This window comes from Tinamus guttatus, unplaced genomic scaffold, assembly GCF_059628265.1.
Source record: "Tinamus guttatus ecotype Peru unplaced genomic scaffold, ASM5962826v1 Tinamus_guttatus_pri_ptg000197l, whole genome shotgun sequence".
Lineage (NCBI taxonomy): Eukaryota > Metazoa > Chordata > Aves > Tinamiformes > Tinamidae > Tinamus > Tinamus guttatus.
Window position 1 is genome coordinate 4,995,231 of NW_028288731.1, and position 20,997 is coordinate 5,016,227.

The 20,997-nt window shown below is 43.0% G+C and overlaps 1 protein-coding gene across 2 annotated transcripts in view; it reads left to right on the plus strand.

The window, feature by feature from the left end:
• BMPR2 (bone morphogenetic protein receptor type 2) overlaps nt 1-20,158 on the plus strand; it is an 85,965-nt gene extending 65,807 nt beyond the window's left edge. The window contains exons 4-13 of one of the 2 annotated variants that reach the window (XM_088523759.1): nt 1,157-1,267; nt 1,726-1,817; nt 3,617-3,847; nt 7,684-7,798; nt 9,292-9,452; nt 11,134-11,281; nt 12,229-12,365; nt 14,775-14,947; nt 16,040-17,319; nt 18,973-20,158. In XM_088523759.1, the coding sequence (XP_088379885.1) occupies nt 1,157-1,267; nt 1,726-1,817; nt 3,617-3,847; nt 7,684-7,798; nt 9,292-9,452; nt 11,134-11,281; nt 12,229-12,365; nt 14,775-14,947; nt 16,040-17,319; nt 18,973-19,223 (2,699 nt within the window). In that variant the 3' untranslated portion in view covers nt 19,224-20,158. The remainder of the gene's footprint in view (nt 1-1,156; nt 1,268-1,725; nt 1,818-3,616; nt 3,848-7,683; nt 7,799-9,291; nt 9,453-11,133; nt 11,282-12,228; nt 12,366-14,774; nt 14,948-16,039; nt 17,320-18,972) is intronic. The other variant, XM_088523760.1, reaches the window with a different exon arrangement.
• Nucleotides 20,159-20,997: the final 839 nt, after the last annotated feature.

Genomic DNA, 20,997 nt, shown 5'->3' on the forward strand with positions numbered 1-20,997 from the left:
CATCAAAGTTGCACATCCCCTGCTCTCAGCTACTGGGCCTTTAGCGCTTGCCTAGTATTTCACGTAGCCTTATACAATCTTCCATTTGCTTTAGGATGCTGTGGTTTTCATATACGTATGTACGTATGCAAAAATGTTCTGAATTGGTAATTGAATACTGTAGCTCGCATTTTTCACAGTGGAAGTGGCGGATGTTATTCCACAGCACAATGCTCTGTGTCAGTAGCCTTGTCGTTGTTCTGTGCCTGAAGTTATTCTACCAAACCCAGTCGTGATGGTATTTCTGTCTATGAGCAGCCTCTTTACATATGATGTTGTCGTGATCACTGTGAACTCCCTAGGATTTATGGGACGTATCTGATAGAGCCTCATGTTACTGTTGATAGGTTACTTTGCACACATCCAGCTAGAACTCCCTCTGCTATATTGTTTTACCATCTTTCTATTATTTCCTCTTACCATTACAGATAGGTAAAAACGGAAGCTGTCATCTTTTGAATTTGCTTTCTCTTCCTATCTGATTTGCTTAGACCTCTCCATTGGCAACTGGAGTAGATGAATGATGTTTAATTTCCTTTAAGAGCAGTTGTTGCTTTACCCAGCTTGTGTAGGTTTCAGATAAATTTTATTTCAGTCTCACCTAAAAATTTGCCCAGTGTTGAAGCCCTGTGTGCATTTTGTATTTTGTGGTTTTAACATAGTTAGGCCTCGTTACAGCTTTTAAAGGAGCACTTTCAGCAATATATAAAACAAGTTTAAACATAGTTCTCAAACTTGGTTTTAAAGCCAATGTAAATGAAGTCTTGTAATGCCACATTCCAGGGATTCTGACATCAGAGGAATATCTACAGTAATAAATTTTCATATTAAAGCTGCTGGATTTTTATATGCCTGAAAGAAGCAGGACTGGGGCCTGGTGTGGAGAAGTAATAGGCTAAGCATTCAAGGCACTAACATTTCTTTTTTTCAGAAAAGACTTCTTTGCTGTCTTTGCTGGAAGATAATTGTTTAATTTTGATACGAGAAAATTGAGTTTCTTTAAAAAAAAAAAAAAAAAACACTTTGGGAAAAGTGAGCATCCCTCATTGCTCCATGTTATGTGGTCCCGATCCTTTTGAATTTACAATTAAAGAGTCTTTGTCTTGTTTTCTTTCAGATTCTTCTCATTCCTTTCATCGAGATGAGACTATAGTTATTGCCCTCGCATCCGTGTCCGTGCTCGCGGTGCTGATTGCTGCGCTCTTCTTTGGATACCGCATGCTTGCAGGTAGCGTGTCGAAGATACTGGTGTTTTTATTCTTTTTACTCTTTCTCAATGCTGTGCTTAGGTATTCTTGCCCGGCGTTCCCCTTCTCCTCTCTGGCATTTCCTGGCTGTATATCCCTTTCATAACAGTCTAGGGAGGTTTATAATACTTTCTCCAAGTTGGCATTTTGGGACCCATTCTCTTCAACAAATCCTCTGTTCAATGCAGGCAGTTTAAGGGAAGCTGTAGAGTTATTGCCAGTGACATTGACTTACCTAAACAGCAGATAGCTCGTGGGTTCTGCCCTCAGTGCCTCCACTGCTGCTTTTACTGACTCTGAGAGGATTTTACAGGATTCCTTTTGAGTTGTCCTGTCCTTCCCCAGAAAGAGTGTTCCTGGACAATTCCAAGTGAGCTTTATTGTTTTTCTGTGTCGTCTGGCCAACCCCTGAGCCTGCCTGCTTCCCCCTGCCTTACAGGAGACCGCAAGCAGGGTTTGCACAGCATGAACATGATGGAGGCAGCGGCGTCGGAGCCCTCGCTGGATCTCGACAATCTGAAGTTACTGGAGGTAAACATTCAGCTCGCTTTCTCAGTCCTCCAGCTGAGTAGAGCACCTGCAATCCTAGTGCTTACCACACAGAGTTACAGAAATACATATCTCTACACTTCTGTAATGTTTTCTTCAAACCTATAGTTGAGAAAACAAATCAAAACAAACTCAAAGCAAAACAAAGATTTCCTCAGTTGCTTTGTCTATGTGTGTCAGCAATACTGCTGGTGTCAGCTTGACCATGTCCTGCAACACTCCGGGTGCGGGGGAAGGGGACTGTGCTGTGCTTCAGTGTCACGTGAAAAGTCCTCTGTGTTTGGCATGGGTGGCTCTGCAACAGTCGCTCATGATGCTTCGGCACACGCTGGAGCACGGACTTCACCGCAGGTAAGGGCGGAATGTTTCTCCGGTGGTGCATTTTCAGGTGTCACTTGTCACCCTGTGCTACTGTTTCTCGTCACGGCTACTGGCCTCTAGTAGCCAACCACAGAACTTGATGTGAGTGGTGTCCTAGGAAAGCTGCAGAATCTTGTGTCCTCAAGGGGCACGCAGAACTTGCATGAGATTTTTCGAAGCTTTTAGCCAAAAATCGATCAATCGATAGCAATGGAGTGATCTCTTTGCGAGTGGGGTGCAGAGTGGCACTTTTCTTCCCTTTGCCCCTCCAAAGTAATCCCGAGAGATGCAGACTGCACCCCGCAGAGCCATGCAGATCCCCAGGTGCAATTTCTGCTGCTAACTGCTGGCAAAGGCGGTGGAGCTGCTGGTGGAGAGGTGCGAGGCGCCCTGCCCTTGGCCCTCGCACTGTGCTGTGGAACAAATCCCCTTCTCGGGTGTCTGAGAGTGAAGTATGTTCTATCTTTACACCATGAGGTGACTTGCTGCCTCTTTGCAGTCCGTTGCGAGGAGTGCCTGATGTGGAAAGACTGAGAAACAAAAAGTCTGGCTGTCAAATTATGCTTTCCTGTAGAAGTTTTTATCGTCTTGGGAAGCATTAATTGATAATTCCTTTATCCTTTCCTTTCTAGTCCATTTGTAAGTATTTTAAAAAAGATGTTTGTCCAGGAAATCGCTGTAATTTCATGTCAAGGTTGTCATGTCAGGGTTTGAATTGACTAAACTCTTAAATCCCGGTGAAGTGAGATTTTTTTCAACTCTCAAAGCTAGGGCTGTGCCCTGCGTTCAGGGTCAGAGCAGGGACCTCATCCATCTCAGTTGCCATGGAGATGGAAAAGGGTTTTCTGTGACAACTCTAACAGAGCGGGCTCTAGACTGGAGGTTTCCAGGTAGCACAGAATTATTCCTGTCTGTAAAATATCCGTGTATCTCTTCTGGACTTTATTTTGCACCGCAAATACATGTATTACTGCTATTACTGTCCTAGAACGTACCTAGTATACAGTTTAATACCTGTGATCTTGGGAATTAATTAAAACTGGTTATGTAAAAGCTAAAAAATGTTTGGTAGGCAAAAACTGAATAAGGGAATTGTCAACGCAAGACAAATTACAGATTTTACTCATCCTATATATAAAGTTGCTTAACAGTTGATTTATGATTTATTAATTGAATATTTAAACTATAGATCAGTGTAGTAAGATTTAATTTGGCCTATCTTAGTATTTCCTGTTCCAAAACAGCTTTTCTGACAATGTTTTGCCTCTGGCTTTCAATACAAAATATTCACTACTTTGTACAGTGTAATGCAGCATAGAAGTTGGTGTCTATTCCTTGTGGCGTGAAAACTTTGATATTTGTCTTCATTTATTAATTAGTGAACTAATTTCTTTTTTTTTTTTTTTTTTCTTTTTTTGCAGTTGATTGGCCGGGGACGATATGGAGCAGTGTATAAAGGCTCCCTAGATGAGCGCCCTGTTGCTGTGAAAGTTTTTTCTTTTGCTAATCGCCAGAACTTCGTCAATGAGAGGAACATTTACAGAATTCCCCTGATGGAGCATGACAATATTGCCCGCTTCATTGTGGGAGATGAAAGGTTCACTGCAGATGGACGTATGGAATATTTATTGGTGATGGAATATTACCCCAATGTAAGTGCCTCAAACAAAAAAAGATAGATAGGTTTAGTTTCCTAAGAGTAGCTGGACAGAAAGGTTAGACTTTATTATTTACCACTATTTTTCATTAGTTCTTCTTGCAAAGTAGTTATCTTTGCCTGATGTAATGTAAAAATAATCCATACAAGTGACTGTTTTATTGAATCGTAATGGATCTACTGTAATACACTTAAGGCTTCCCAGTGAGGGTTCCTGAACGTAGGCTGATGAATTCTTGGCTGTAATACTTTGCTCTTAGTTATGGGGCACTTTTTCATCATCGAGGCCATGTCATGTTCAAGGATGGCATTTGAAGAATTTTTTTTGATTAAAATATTTAAGAAATTTGAAACTTTATAATATTAAAACATAATGCTTCTATTATGGGAGAGTCAGTGGCAACAAATGGCAGGTTTTGATAGTGACACTTAATAGATTCAATATTATTTTCAAACTATTTTTTTGTACTATAAATCACTTGTTGTTGTTGCTCCTGTTATCTTTCTTGCAGTATTCTGTGACGTAGCCTACTTATACTACTACATCATGTACTGATGATGAAGGAGAAGTCTTAGGTACCCCTACTTCCCACAAATGCTCCCTGTGCTCCTTTTCCAAGCTCCGTAGCTAGCGGAATATTTACGTCCTCACATTTGCTGACTTAGTTTGGAACTCTCCGCTCATGTGCGCATCCATACATTGAAACAGAAATTGTTTAAAATGTACAGCATCCACGTGAACTGCTTATCATGAAAAATCATAAAATATAAAGGATATGGGGGATGTGTGAATGTATAAATATACATGCATTCATTTTATACTTTTGTATTTCATATTTTTATAGAAAATTACCATCTTTTCAGTTAGATAATATTTACAACTTTGTTTTGTCTCAACCAAGTGAGCTTATGTTGTATTAACTACAGTGTGTGAAAGGGCTGGCAGAAGTCTGATTTGTTCTGGAGACAACAGGACAAAAACTTCTCATTCAAGTAGCAAAAATAATCAGAGTAGTAATAAATAGCAGCAGTGATAGCGTCTCTCAAGATGCTTAAGATATATGTGTGTACTCAAAGTTAAATATATATACTTATACATATAACTGTATGTAAATAAAAATTTAAGAAGACAACATAACACTAGAAGATAATGGAAAGTGTATCTTAACCGAATCTTAAGTATCTTAACCTTTCTAAAGTGAAAACACAGTTGAAAAAGCAGTATCATTTTATAAGAGATGGACATCCAAGAAGAGATTGCAGAAACTAGAAAAAGCCCCAGAAAAACTCAGTCACACACATAGCAAGTAGCAAAGTACAGTACAGTAGCAAAGAACCTCAGCTCTGTCTACAGATGCAAAAATGAAGCCTTCACTCCAGCTTATTTTCAATTAGTTAAGGAAATCGAGTGAGTTACTGTTAACTGTTGTAACAAGTGAAATGGTTTTGCTGTTTTCTTGTGTGAACGGGATTTTCAGTTGAAATATAATTTGGCTGAAAAATGTTCCTTGTTTATATAAACTGGATCTGCCAAAGATCTGTACAGATGAGGCTTAGCACAATATATTACCAGATTCTTTCTCGGCGAGGTATTAAAAACAGGAAGATTAGCCCAAAATCAGTCCATGAGTGGTTTGGAAGTTACTGGAAAAAGAGCACAGCAGGTGTAATTAATTCTCAGGATGAGCTTTAATTGGGTGAGCAGATGTTCTGGGGTATGTTGAGCTAACAGCAAACAGAAGCAACCTACTGCACAAGCTCCGCTGAATGGGAATTGTGTGATTCAAACTGCACCACAAGACTTGTTTCAGGGAGGGACAACCAGTGCAAGAGGTACTGCTGAAATATTTTTGTAGTCTTCCAAAGAGTGGTTTTCCCTGGAAGTACATTCTTGGAAGTAGGTACTCGCAAAACACAACAGTTTTAGACAGAAAACTGTTCTGGGTCTTCCCTCAGTGCAAGTAAGAAAAATCCAAGCTGTGCTACTATCCAAACGCCTTCAGGTCAGTGAAAGTAGCAATAATAAAAGGGGGGATGTTTGTGTATTCCTTATCAGCGTGCTGTGCTGATGGTGCTCGATTCCATGCCAGGTGAATAAGCTGTGGGGAGAAGTCACAGAGTAGTTACAAAATACCTGAGAGTCACACATTTGTTCCCCAGCAGTCAGATGTTCCTGTCTTTTAAGAACAATTAAGAACCACTGTTAAACATGTAATAGAATATTACAATTGTCAAAACAAAACTGTCAATTTTATCAAAAGTCATTATCAGAAAGAACAAGTATCCTTGATTTAATATCTAATTTGTGATTCTGACAAGAATAATCTCAGTTAAAAATATGTATCTATAAATCTTGTCTGGGACTTTTCCTGAATTTCACTTATATTGAATTTCAATAAGAGCATAAAAATCACTGTCATCAGCCAGTTTTCAAGTACGTGGTGGTTAGCAAGCTCTGCAGCACAAAGAGCTTGGAAGGTGGTTGGAGATCTTTCTGTGTTAAGTATTCTCCACTTGCACTATGCTAGCATCCCTGTTGTTTTTGTTAGGATGGACCAAAATCTCAGCCCACTAAACCAAGAAAATCTTTTGCCGCAACCCAATTTATGGCACTTGGCTGGGGTTTAGGCTTACCACCATGATGTTCATTTTGTGTACTCCTTATTTCATCTTTCATTGGTTCCTGTGGTGGTAGTTCCCTTGTATTTACTGCTTTTGACCTCCGAGCAGGTTTTCGGGTGTGACGAGGATCGTCTCGGTGTTCTAGATCAGCTGAGAAGCAAATGGAGTTTAAAATCGGGACAGACAACAGGAGGCCTCAGGAGTCAGGAAGCTGCGATTGTGATTTCCTGACATGGCAGGAGGAGCTAGTAGCTAGGAGCAGCTTTACTTAAGTGAAGCTTTACTGCTTTACTGGGTAGTTTATCAGTTTTCTTAATAAAAATATGCTACAAATGTTATACTGTGTGTATCCTTAAGATTTCACATTTAAATAGTCAAAAAGCAGGTAGCCTGTACTCCTAAATAAACATGGTATTGTGGTATTTTTATGGAGAACGCAGTACTTCTTATTCCCTATACACAAGGTTTTGGTTTTTTTAAATTGACTCTATTGTTGCTGGTGGCTACGTACATAAAAACTGCAGGGAACATTGTAGTTTGCAACATCTGGCTCTGCTTTGAGATGGCAGTTTGAGTTTCTAGAACATTTCAACATCATAACTGACATCTTTCCTTCTGCTTTTCTTGGAGATTCCACTCCAGCTTACTAAAAACTTATTTTCACATAAAACTTTTCTTCCAAGAAAGGAAGAACATGACATTATTTTCCTTTTTTCCTTCAGTGCCTGTGGACAGTCTTTTATTTTGAACTATCTTGGCTGTTTTGTTTTGTTCTTTGCTTTGATGGCTAAATACATTACCGCAGGGGAGGTGCCAGTGAGAGGTGTCCAGTTTTCTGCCAGTGGGTCCAAGTCCACTGCTTAGGAACCAGAACTGTTACACGTGCAGTTACCTTTCTTCTTCTGTTGTTCAGCTACAATTTCTTTGAAAGAATAAATAAACCCATCATTTTTCTGTTGTTACAGCTAATATCATTCCTCATAAAGGCAAGATGTGTTATTTTTCAGTAAGTAGTACATCTTCTGTTCTTCATATAAACTCAGTGACAGTAATAAAGACCAGCGAAACTTGTGCCTGAGCTTGTGATTGACAACACTTGGGTAAACACGGACGCGGTTGCAGGATTAGATCTTCCAGGAGTGGATGAAACCGAATCTCTTAAAGATTTTTGGTTGTTAAAGATACTAATCCAGTGTTTCTTTCTTTTAGGGCTCCTTATGCAAGTATTTGAGCCTCCACACAAGTGACTGGGTGAGCTCTTGTCGCTTGGCACACTCCGTGACGAGGGGCTTGGCGTACCTGCACACGGAGCTGCCTCGCGGAGGTAAGGCCGGAGCGACGCCGTGCTATCCGCTGCGCTCTGCCAGGCTCCCTCCTCCCTCCGCTTCTGTGCCGTGTTGGAGACAGTGAATTGAGATAGCGATCACGCAGAACCTCTCACACGTGCTTCCTCCCGAGCAAGCCCCTGCGGTGGGCCGTGTGGGCACCCCTTGTGCACAAACCTGAGCGAGCACCACGGCCGGAGGCGAGGGCGGCTGCGCCGGAGCCCGGAGCGAGCGGGTGCCACGTTGCGCTTGTGTCCGCGGCCCACACACGAATCGCCAGCGCGCCATAGCTCGTGTGCAAACCACACGTACCAAAAGAAATTGCTTAAGCTGCCTCGCTAGTTTCATCACAACTCTTCGGTTCTGTCTGGGGGGGTGGACCTCATCTTCTCTGTTGACCGATGACACTGCTGAATTTCCAGAGCCTTAAGAGCAGTAGCTGTAACAACACTGATTTATGTATCTCTGCTTGCATGCTTCATTCAGGAGCTGAGGAACTGTGCTTGTATGACAGATATTCTGTTGTCTCTGATGTAACACGCTGCAGAATATGGCTTGGTACTGAAGCATTAGTGTTCTGGCAGCAAATGAAAGGAATAATTAGTATAGTAGCATTAATTCTACATTAAGGTCTTAAAGTTTGAATTAAAATCCCAAATTATATACGTCAAATATGAAGCATCATCTCTAGCACAGGCTGAAAAAGAGCATGGCTGATACTACCTAATGTTGTACTCCTGTGTGCTATCGAATCAGCAGCTTTTATCTTATTTTTGTCGTTCTGAAATGCGCAGCCAGGTGTGTTCATTAGCAGCCAGAAAACACATGCCCTTTCCATCTCAAAGGAAGATGGGGCCATAAACTGGACTATAAATGCTAGGAAGGAACTGAGGGAGTAAATTCTTGAGAACAGTAAAATCAGTTTTATAGTCCTTGCTGGTTTACTTTAAAAAACCAAAACAGCTCTATCAAAAAAGCATATAAACTAGGACAACTGAGATTATTCTTTGGAGGTCAAATCCACTGCAAGGTTAAAGTGTTCAAACTCTCAGGCATAATATTGACTACATATCTTCTGAGTATGTGCTGGGCACTATCAGAATGTAAACAGCTGTGAAAAGCCTCATTTGACACAGGTTTGTGGATATGAGGGAGCATATGGGGCCCGGCCAACCTGGTAGCAGGTTTGTATTTGAGCACATATTTTTTCCTGTGATATTTCATGATGCTTCAGCATGATATTCCGTGCTGAAATATCTTTTGGACATGGAAGAGGCTTGTTGGTAAACACTAAAACTAAGATATTGTATAGATACACTCAGTTTTTCTATACCTAGCATACTGTAGTGCTCATAAAGAAGCAAAACTGTCAGCTTTCTAAAAAATAGGTTGATTTTCTGTTTATAGTAACTGTGCAGACACAATGAGGTTCTCTTATTTTGCCGAACAGTGCAGCTGCTCGAATAACAAGTCCTTTCACGTGTCCAAACAGACCATTACAAACCTGCCATATCCCATCGTGACCTCAACAGCCGCAACGTCCTGGTGAAGAACGATGGGACGTGCGTCATTAGCGATTTTGGGCTCTCCATGAAGCTAACTGGAAACAGGCTGGTGCGCCCCGGAGAGGAGGACAACGCAGCCATTAGCGAGGTAAGTGCAAATAGAAATAAGCTGCTGCATAAATGGAGAAAAATGGGTACGGAAGTAAGGTTGATACGTGCTCGTCACTATGGTCATAAGGTGGCTATTCAGGCGGTACAATTCCTGTTGGGAAGGATTGCTGCAGTATGGGGAGAAGTGACTGAAACCTTGGAAGGCTGGGACTTGAAAACGAATGCAGCGTTATTGAAAGGTGATAGAACTGCCATTCTGGCAGGCTGAAGCGCTCTGTGTCAGGAACTGCTTGCAGTACTGGTTGCAGTGATGAGGATACAAATCCCTTGGGTCTTGCATTGAAGATATTACTGAAGTCCAAATACTCTTTAGAAAAGGTTATTTTATTTTCTTTTTTTTTCCCCCTAAATGGTGCCATATTGCATTCCAAATTTTATGACTGTTTTTGTGGGTGTCATCTGTAATTTCCTGGATGTGAAATGGGTGCACATTGGGGGAATGAAAGCATTCAAAAAGACACGGGCCAACTGAGAAAGAACCAGAATAGAATCAAAGGAGGTGCTTGAAAATGTGACCTAGGAGAAAAGATTGAAAGAATTAGGGATGTTTAGTCTAGTGAAGTAAAGACAGAGACAAGGCTTCAAATATGTAAACAGCTGCCACAAAGAGAAAGGAATAAACTGTTCGTATTTACTGTGGATAGAACAAGAGATAAAGGGATTACGTTGCAGGACAGAAAATTTAAGTTAGATATGAAGAAATCTTTCTGATCTATAGAAGGACAGTGAAGCTCTGCAATAGTTTAAGCCTAAGGAAGGCTGTAGAATATGCAAGATTTTATGATTTTTAACAACAGACAGGAAAAACAGCTCTCAGGAGACCTGGACAGAAAGAAGTTACAGAGCTTGTATTTTTATGATTCAGAGAGGGCTGCTTTGTTATTTTATTTTTGTATATATCTAAATATAGGGTTCTCTACTTCAGTGAGACTACTTTAAATGAGGTAAGTCCCAGAATGCTTGAGGGTATCTGTCGTCTTTTTGCTCTTAGCGTTAAATCTTGATATTTTATTCCAAGAATGTGTTGCCCAGTTCTGACAACTTCCCTTAGAGAGGAAGAATTACGGGGTGCTTCCTAGCACAGGGGTGCCCTTGCTCAGCCTCCCCTCGCTGAACGAAAGGATACAAGGCTGCAAGCACAGAGGGGTGCTGTGACCTGTCCTGCAAGGGCTGGGGAAGAGAGCTCAAAGCTACCGTATTCCCGGGTGGAAATGAGCGTGAGTGCCTCTTCCAAGGCTGTTCATCACTTGTAAACCTGGAACACGTAGGGGAGAGCCTGGCCAGCAGTACAGGAATAAAGAAAACAAGTTCCTTGTTCAGCTGTGTCCTCTCCTGTTATGGTACGTACTTTGGCATCTGATAGAGTCGTTTTAGAAAAAAAATATCTGCTATATGGACAACATATGTGTGAGAACATTGTGTAAGGGGCAAATTTATTATTTTGTTTAGGTGCAAGCAATGTGTGACAGCACAGGAAGGGTTTTATTATGACTAGACAACTGATAAAGAGTCTGGAAGCTGAGGACATTGATTAGAAGAGAACTGCATTTTCTGCTAAACTATAGAAAACATGAAACAGTTGGGTATAAATAAAAAACATAATAAATTGAACACAGTGAAGGAGCTGCTTCCTGATTTGAAACTTTATGTTTTTCCAGGTTGGTACAATCCGCTATATGGCCCCAGAAGTGCTCGAAGGAGCAGTGAACCTGCGGGACTGTGAATCAGCTTTGAAACAAGTAGATATGTATGCACTGGGCCTTATCTACTGGGAGATATTTATGAGATGCACAGACCTGTTCCCAGGTAAGTAAAAGAAGCAGGAAAAAAAATACAAAACAGTATTGGCAACCAAGATTAATCCCTACCCAAGCTTTTTAAAGTGAATCCTTCATAGAAAGGAAGTTAATTTTCACAAGTGTTTTTCACCATTAGATCAGTGCCATCTAGTGTTCAAAAGCAGTGTTGTTAGCAGTAAATAACTGAGATAACTGTCGATGGCTTCTCCTAAGCAGCTTGCAGGCCTCGTGGTAGTGCATCTGAGCACTGTAGTCACTGTCCAGAGTTCACAAACACTGTGAGTTGGGCTGATTGCAAAAACCGTCATTTGGTCCTCAAAACTGATACAGCTCCCAGGAGCCTCCTCATGAATAAATGGATGGGAAAGCGTGATTTTTATGTAGCCTTCAGCCATTTGGACTTGCCTTATTTGTGTTAGTGACTCTGAAAATGCAGGGAAATTCATATCTGTGACATAAAACAAGAGGAATTAAAGTGGTAAAGATTGATACATGAGAAAGTGCCATAACCACCCTTTTATTCCTGAGATATAACCTAATGAGTTCATAGTCTGACATGCTGTGTCCCTCTGTTGTCAAACAGCTGTATCCTGCATGCTGGGTCTTGTGAAGTCCTTGGGCCTCCTCCCGGATGAAGCATATGTGTATTTTTGGTCTGAAGTGTTTCAGAAAATTAGGTGTCATCCTCAGGTTCCAAGATATTCTGAATGTGCCACTCAGCCAGAAAGGTTTTAGGACACTGTCCTTCAGAGAGGCTCCTAACCGACACTTAATTCATTTGCAGTTCATCCAGCTTTCTTTATGAAGTCGGGATTTGGAGGTGGAGAACATCCTGGTAGACAGCAACTTTGTTTCTGCCTTTAATCACCTGATAGCCCTTGTTCTGCTTTTTGCTTTATTTATTTATTAATTTTTTTAAGCTGTGGGGTTTTTTTTTCTTTCTTTTGCTACCAGGAGAATCTGTGCCAGAGTACCAGATGGCGTTCCAGACAGAAGTTGGAAACCATCCCACTTTTGAAGATATGCAAGTCTTGGTGTCTAGGGAGAAGCAAAGACCAAAATTCCCAGAAGCATGGAAAGAAAACAGCCTGGTGAGATAGAATGTTTACAAAGAAACACTGGCTTAGCCAGCTATAAGGTGCTCTCCTTTCCTAAAAGCAAATCTTGAGTATATTTTTCATGTAATTTTTGTTAGTATTTAAGGACTGCGAGCTGTTTCTGTCTGGACTTCTTAAGTATTGTACTCAATTTTAAAAAGGCAATAAGATGTGTTTCTTTTAAGGAAAAATTCTGTCATTGTGAGATTTTGAAGTGTGATAGGCTGAAGTTTACTTGTTACTTTAATTTGCACATAGTGTCTGTAGCACTGTGCATAAAGTGCCCACATATCTTCTCTAAAGACAATGGGAAACATAAATGTATTTTCAGTCCTTTGTTCTCTTATAAACTAAAAACACCCTAAGTTAGTTCTCAAAAATGTAATTATGCTCCTCAAAAATGAAATTTCATCAACATTGTAATGAACTTTCCCAAAGATGTATATTCCTCAGGATTTGCAGAGCCTACAGTTTCTAGCAAGAGTTTTATTCCAGCCGCATCAGACATTTTGTATGGCTTCATTTGATCTGCAGTTTTTATTTCCAAAGCTGTAAGCAGCTCGAGTTTGTTTGGAGTTAGTGCAGGCAGGGCATAGAGCCCTGCCCGCTGCTGCAGGCCGGCAGGTTCCTGCAGGTCGGCCGAGCTCTGGCGCTGCTCTGCCGCTGCCGTCGGCAGCGAGAGGCCAGCGATGCCCCCAGCCTGGAGGGCTGCTCGTCTTCCACTGCCAAGTGAAAAGCAAACAGTAACAGGATTCATCTGAGGCATGCTAAATCATTTAGGCTAAAATAGCCTCATTACGAGTTAAAAAGATGCTTCTAGTTATTCCTTTTCTGAAATTACACCCTTCAACCTTTAGAGGCTTTGCTAGTTGATAAGTTTGTAGCTGCTGTGCAGATAATGGGGAGCCTGAGGCCTCATCTGTGCTGCTACTTGTAAATATGTATGAAGCCATTTTCAGAGAGGAGCATGGCCTCCAGTGTTAGTGCTGTTATAAAACATGTTTTAACTGAGTTGAAAGCTTCACAGAGAGATTATTTTATTGCACAGTTTTGGCCAGCCAATCCTACAAAAGTCCACACCCAAACCATACAGGAAATCAAGCAGCGACTGTTCTAGCTATGGCCATGCTGGCAAACGCAGGGTTGGAAGAACCAAACTCGGCAGCTGTTTCTGAAGGCAGTTATAACTAAAGCAGTTCAAGAAGGTTTTGTTTGGCTGACTCGCATTTAAAGTGTTCATTATGCTCCAATGCGTTGGTAGCCCCCAGTATTATTAGACACTGAGCTAGAATGATCCCTGTATTTAAGCTGCATAATAATTCTGTGTGTCTATAGTATTTTGGCAAAAATCCAAAATAATATTTTAAAAAGAATGTTGTGCTCTGGGGATGGATCTACACCCGTGTCCAGAGAGAGGCGGGGAGAAAGAAGTAGTCGTGTCACGGATACAAAGAACGGAGCAAAGAACCCGCTCCACCCTCTGTGGCTGTAGGAGCTGATCCCAAGGGAGATGCTGTGGCGAGCTCCAGAGAAGCTGAGCCAGGACCCTGCTCTTTCCCTTCTGTCCGCAGCGCGTGGGGTGAAAACTGCTCCTGGGCAGAAGGGAGCAGGACGGGTCTGGCGTGAGGAGCAGCCCGCGGAGCCGCTGAGCTGCCTCCTGCCCAGCCACAGGGGCTGAGCTGGGACAGCGTGACCCATCCTGGCGAGTCCTGGACCCGTGTCCCATGGGCGGCCGCGGGGGCCAGTAAACGTCCGGCCTTCTCGTGCACTTGGGCTGCACTGGAGTAGAAACGCTCAGTGCTCCCGTAGCCTCAGCTCTCTCTTCTCCAGGTCTCTGACATGGCCAGAAACCATGTGGGGATCTTGAGCTCTAACCCTGACTGCGCCAGCCACGCGCCGTGTGGTCACGGGAAGGGTCTCTCTTTCTGCATGTGTAACACAAGGGCAGCAGTAGTGTCCCCCGTAGCGCAGACAAGGTCGCTGAGGTTTGAGAGGCGGGAGCAGGGGCCGAGGGCACGAGCACGGCTGCGTGCGGGGCAAGGCAGGCAGCGCTCGCCAAGCGGAGCATCGAGGGTAGCAAAGACCTTTCCAGAGCACCATTGACCCTCTGTATGCTTGGCTGCTGTAGGGCAGAGCAAGTGGTCACACACGCAGCCATGAGGGCGTTTTTCCAAATAATGATCTTCCCACCGTGTGTGTGTGTGACATGATGGTGTTAGTCCTGCATACTGCTACTATTGGGACAGAGTGACTGTGAATTAAGTTGGGTATCTTCCATGTGTCTTTCTTAGCAGCTTGTGACTATTTCCATGTGTACAGAATGCTGTTATGAGACAGTGAACTAGAAGCCCAGTGCAAAGGGGAAGCAATGCAAGACAAGGAATTTTGTTTTTTCCCTGGCAGGCTGTGAGGTCACTTAAAGAGACCATTGAAGACTGTTGGGATCAAGATGCTGAAGCTCGGCTGACAGCGCAGTGTGCTGAGGAGAGGATGGCAGAGCTCATGATGATTTGGGAGAGAAATAAATCAGTCAGCCCAACGGTCAATCCAATGTCAACTGCCATGCAAAACGAGCGGTGAGAACGAAAATACCTGTTTTCAGTCAGCAGGGTGTAGCATGTGCCTAGCTGGCTCCGGGAAGGAAGCTGTTAGCGTGATGTTAGCGTGATGTTAGCGTGATGTTAGCGTGATCTCTGGAGTGGGCATGTGTTCTGTGAGCTACTCTGTCTGTGTGCATTGGGTGATAAGATGCTGATTGCTTCATTTTACTTGAATCCCCAGTTCTGAGATCTGAACAACCCCAGAATTCACGTTTTAGGTAACCTGGACTTTTCCCTGAGGGGACTTTCTAACTGAACAAACAGGTTTACACAGACAGGAGGTGATCTGGAACAGTCTTTAAGATCTCTTGCTATATGATGTGTGAAATTTCTATTTAAAACTTAGATAGTAAAAGCTGTACATGTTCAGGAGATACAGGTTCAGGAAATCACTGAGTCTCAAACCTACAGCTTTTCAGTTAAAGACCCACAAGGCCAATGTTCTATCCCGACCCCAATGGGAGAGGTGCTGCACGTTCCTCTCTGTCTATAAATTATTTAGAGAGAATGAGAATGAGTTGAACTGACATTAATACTTAGTATATACTAGAGATCTGGATTTGAGAGAAGAGGAATATTGCTATACAAGGCAGTGTGCCTTGTTATTAAAAATTTCTGTTCAAAACATGGAACACTTAAATTGTTAAAATAGTAGATTTTTCAGAGTTTGGAACCTTGTGACCTTTCCCCAGATCACTTTCTCCATCCTGCCTGTAAAGTTCTTGCAGTTTCAAGTTCTCCTGCAGTTTCACTTCTCTGCAGTGCTGGACTGTGGTGCCTTAGCACTGAACTGCTAAGACAGTGTCTTGGGCAAATAGAAGAAAATTGATTATCTCTGACTTAGGTGTATTAATAACACTTATGTCAAAATTTCTATCCTAATAAAATAATTTCTGCTACCCAGGATTTGTCCAGAAAGTTACAGAAGGATCTCAGGTTGAACTATATCTGTCCGTAATTATGCATGGAAAGAAACATGAAGACATTCAGCTTTCTTAATTGAGAGGCTTTATAATTTAAGGTGATTTTTACACATATGGTCTTAATATCCCTTATTTTTTCTTAAAGGAATCTCTCGCATCATAGACGTGTATCAAAGATAAGGCCATATCCAGATTACTCCTCTTCCTCCTACATCGAAGACTCAATCCACCACGCTGACAGCATAGTGAAGAACATTTCCTCTGAACACTCAATGTCCACGACACCGCTGACTTCAGGGGAGAAGAACAGGAACTCCATTAACTACGAGCGGCAGCAGGCGCAGGCGCGCATCCCCAGCCCCGAGACGAGCGTCACCAGCTTGTCCACCAACACGACCACCACCAACACAACCGGCCTCACGCCCAGCACGGGCATGACCACCATATCGGAGATGCCTTACTCAGATGAAACAAACTTGCATCCTGCCAACGTCATGCAGCCTGGTGGGCCCACCCCTGTCTGTCTGCAGCTAACGGAGGAGGACCTGGAGACCAACAAACTGGATCCAAAAGAAGTGGATAAGAACCTGAAGGAGAGCTCTGATGAGAACCTGATGGAGCATTCCCTGAAGCAGTTTAGTGGGCCAGATCCGCTCAGCAGCACGAGTTCCAGCCTGCTGTATCCACTCATAAAACTTGCTGTGGAGGTGACAGGGCAACAGGACTTTACACAAACTGGCAATGGTCAAGCGTGTTTGATTCCTGATGTCCCATCTGCTCAGGTCTATCCTCTACCCAAGCAACAAAACCTTCCGAAGAGGCCTACCACCCTTCCTTTAAACGCCAAAAATTCAACAAAGGAGCCTCGGTTAAAATTCGGCGGCAAGCACAAATCGAACTTGAAGCAAGTGGAAACGGGAGTTGCCAAGATGAACACCATCAATGCAGCCGAGCCTCACGTGGTGACGGTCACCATGAACGGGGTGGCTGGGAGGAGCCACGGCATCAACTCTCATGCTGGCACAACCCCGTACGCGAACGGGGCAGTGCCCTCGGGCCAGACGAGCAGCTCCGTAGCGCAGAGGGCCCAGGAAATGCTTCAGAACCAGTTCAGTGGAGAGGATAGTCGGCTGAATATTAATTCAAGCCCTGATGAGCATGAGCCCCTGTTGAGGCGGGAGCAGCAGGTTGGCCACGATGAAGGTGTTCTGGACCGCTTGGTGGACAGGAGAGAGCGACCGCTGGATAACGGCCGAACAAATGCCAATAACAACAACAGCAATCCGTGCGCAGCGCAGGACACGGCTGCACTCAGCATCCAGAACATAGCAAGGAATCCTGGGCAGACCCAGGCTAGAAGAGCACAGAGGCCAAACTCGCTGGATCTATCGGCCGCAAATAGTTTGGATAGCAGTAGTATGCAGTGTAAGTGCCAGCAGGGCTTCAACAGCTGCCCTGACCCTTTTTTACTCAAACACTAACTCCTTTTTCTCCTTTTGTATCCCTTCCCCTCCTCAAAGCGTACCTACTAAATCCCGTATAAGTTGAATTTCCACCAATGCAATTTCAGTCTTCTCAGTAAAGGGTTGTCTTCTGTCTCTGTCACCTTCAGAACATGAGGTCGCTCTTCCTTCCCCGTACCTGGGACAGTCTGTCCCTTGCTGACCCAGCTCCTCTTACCCTGGACATGGAGTCACTTCTGCACTCATTGCTCTCTGCAAGGCACCCACCCGGGCAGCTGCCAGGCATACTGTAATATCCTCCTATTTCTTCTTTCAGGGGCATATTTTTCCCTACTTTTCCTCATTTTCTTAAGAGTAGTCATCTGTAAGATGCATTGATTAAAATAATTTATTAAAATAACTACTTACACATTTCATTATTTAAAGTGACCGATTGTACTGTGTTATTCCAGCATAGACAGACATTCAGGCATTCTGCGCTTTGCTGTCTGGGCTCCAGGAACTGCAGCACTCTCTCATCAATTTCCCATGTGCATATTAAAAATTAATCCAGGTAGTTAGAGAAGGAATCAGTCTTAACAGTCACCATCAGAATAGCTGCCTTAGTGCTCTACAGGGGAAGGTTTAGGAGGTTGTAATGGCTCTCTTGCCTGTGCTAGGCAGGAGCTGACGGCCTCGGACGTGTCTCATCCCTGGGCCTGTTGGAGCGGCTGCGACCACTTCCCTGGGTGTGTTTTTGAGGGGTGTTTCCACAGTGCACTCAGGTCTTGGAAAGATCCTTGCAAGCCTTTGACCACGCTTAGATAAGAGCCCGTAATTAGCAGTGGAGTTGGCTGGTGTGCCAGGCATTATGCGTGTGGAAACGAAGGCTCTAGAAACCAACCAGAACGGATCCTTCAGGAAGTGTAGTTGCATATTCAGCAGGGGAATGTTCAAGCTTTTCAAGTTTTCCTTTTAAGTAGGAAACCTTAATTCATTTGCTAACATAGTGATGTGAGTTGAAATTTTATTGAATGGGAAGAAAGATATTATTTCAGTAACTTCAATTAAAGAGTAAATTAAGGAAAAAAAAAAGGTTTTGAAGGTTAAATAAGTGAAAGGGTTGGACTAAAAAAAATCAGAGAATGGGCCACGTTGCTCCCAGGTGAAGGCCTAAGCCTTGCCTGAGGCTTTGTATGTGAAAGAATTGCTTTGCAGGTGAAGTGGGATTATTTAGAGGATCTATAATTTAATTATGCTATTAAAAATGAGCCTTTGCCGTCCTGTAGTAGCCCCATTTTTCTGTACCTCCCATTACAGGTAATATAAGATACTGTGATTGCAAAAGCTACTCAAAGGCAAATGCTATTTCTGCTGTTTGATGCCAATGCACATTCAAGGTAACACAAATCACTGAGGTAATTTGTGACAGAGACAAAATCCAATCCTTTGTTTTAATGGCAGCTACTGTGGGTGGTTAGTTCGTGTACCTGTCGTGCCTCTGACACACCGTTGCTTCTTTTGAAAAGATGTTGCTCATGTATTCCACGAGCAACAGCCTTGAACGCTGGCCGCGTCTCCAGCGTAACCTCATAACGCTGTTTTCTGTTTTGTTCCGTTTTGTTTTCTTCTTCAGTAGGTGACTTCTCGCAGGATGGCAAATCGGGCTCAGGAGAAAAGATCAAGAAACGTGTGAAGACCCCGTACTCCCTCAAGCGGTGGCGGCCCTCAACGTGGGTCATCTCCACGGAGCCGCTGCCCTGCGAGGTCAACAACAACGGCGGCGAGCGGGGAGCCCCGGGCAAGTCCAGCACCGCTGTCTACCTCGCGGAAGGAGGCGCTGCCACCACCATGGTGTCTAAGGACACGGGGGTGAACTGCCTGTGAGACGCTCTCCAAGCCCACCAATGACCTTTTTGCATTATTTGAAACAAACATGCAGAAGACATTCTAAAAAACTGCTTTCTCCTCCTGTCAGCAACCCCCTACCAAGGACTCGCTTTAAATAGATTTCAGCTATGCAGAAAATTTTTAGCTTATGCTTCCGTATTTTTTTATTTTGTTTTATTTTTTGAATGTTTTTGCACTTTTATTTAGTATCGCTAAAGTTAAGTCTGTCTGTTTTGACCACAGAATATATATATGTGTATCAAAAATGTGGTCTCAAAATATTTTTTTAAAAAAAAGTAACAAAAAAAGTATTGCTGATAATCAGTTTGGACCAGCTTCTTAAGGTCACTAAGATCGTAAGCAGACTATAAGACAGGTTTGACTGCAGTGGTGTCTTGTAACCATGTTTTGATTTCTGTGCACAAGCTAGTCTGTATATTTCTATGTTAAAATGTATTCTCTTTTGAACCTTTATTTTCCTTGTGTCATGTTGAAATGTGCAATAGTCTATAGTTCACAGTATGCTTTATTGAGAGTGTGTTTCTAAAACTGCCACGTTTCCCTTTCTGTGAGTATTTGTTCATTTTTCCCTGACAGTTGAGCAGTCAGCCAGTCCTGACAGTGAACTTTGCACAGCGGAGCCAGCTCGAAGCAGCTGCCTGTACCACATTGTGCTCGGAGGTGACAAAGCATGGAGTTTCCCAACGGGAAAGGCCTTTTAAAAAGGAACAACAAAAAAGGAAAAGAGCTCAGTACCTTTCCTTTAATCCTTCCAAATCTAAATGTGTTTCCTGGTAGATGCTAGCCTGTGAAGTTTTGAGTAACAAAGCATTGAACAAACGTAAGGAAACCATGTCAGCCTTTTTTTCCATTTTATTTTGTGTGCAGTTTCAGCCTATGTATTTATGTAAATCCTTATTTAGATCACTAAATATGTACATTGAAAAATACATTTTTATCAGGTATGTTAATGACTGTCTGGAAACAGCTCTAGTGAAGATAGGTTGCTAAGATATTTTGTTTACATAGAGGACAAAAAATCATGAATCTTGATTGGCACAAACCGTTTTGTGATGAGTCACAAATCCTACAGGATTTGCCTCCTCCCAAAAGTGCGAGGGAAAATCAGCCCCATTACTTATGCAAGTAGGTGCATCCTAAATGGCTGTTGCAGAGTTAAAACTCTTCTTCCTGTCAGAGCCTCTCATTCATCTTGTTAAAATATAATGCATGCTTTTAACATTCACGGTTGTGAGTGCCTTGGAGTGAGAGTTGTTTGCTTTTTCTGGTTAGAACTTCCTTTCTGTTTGTGTAAACACTCCACACAGTGACTTTAGGTGTCAGTGATCATGAATGTAGTATCTATTGAGAAAAATTGTTTTTGCATCTTCTCAAGTAAACATTATTATCATAACATTATTGCAGCAATCATTTTTGCTGTCTGCTGAAAGAGAATTAATATCTTTACTGGCCAAACCCTCCTTCTATCTAAAACATTTAGCTTGAGAAATCGTCTTTCTGACTTAAAAAGAAAAACCCCTTCCTTAACACCTATTGGACGTATGTTACATACTTTCTGTGTAGTCTCTGGTCTGCATCCGAGCGGTGGTTCTGCCCCAGGCCAGGAGCTGTGCCGAGCCGGCGTGCCCGGCTGCCGTGCAGGACGCCGCGGGCCAGCGCTGGCCTCTCCGCGCGTCCTCCGGCAGCTCCCGGCGCCGGAAGCTTCCGAGCTCCTTGGCCTCTTGCTGTGCTGTTTTTTCCCATGAGGTGA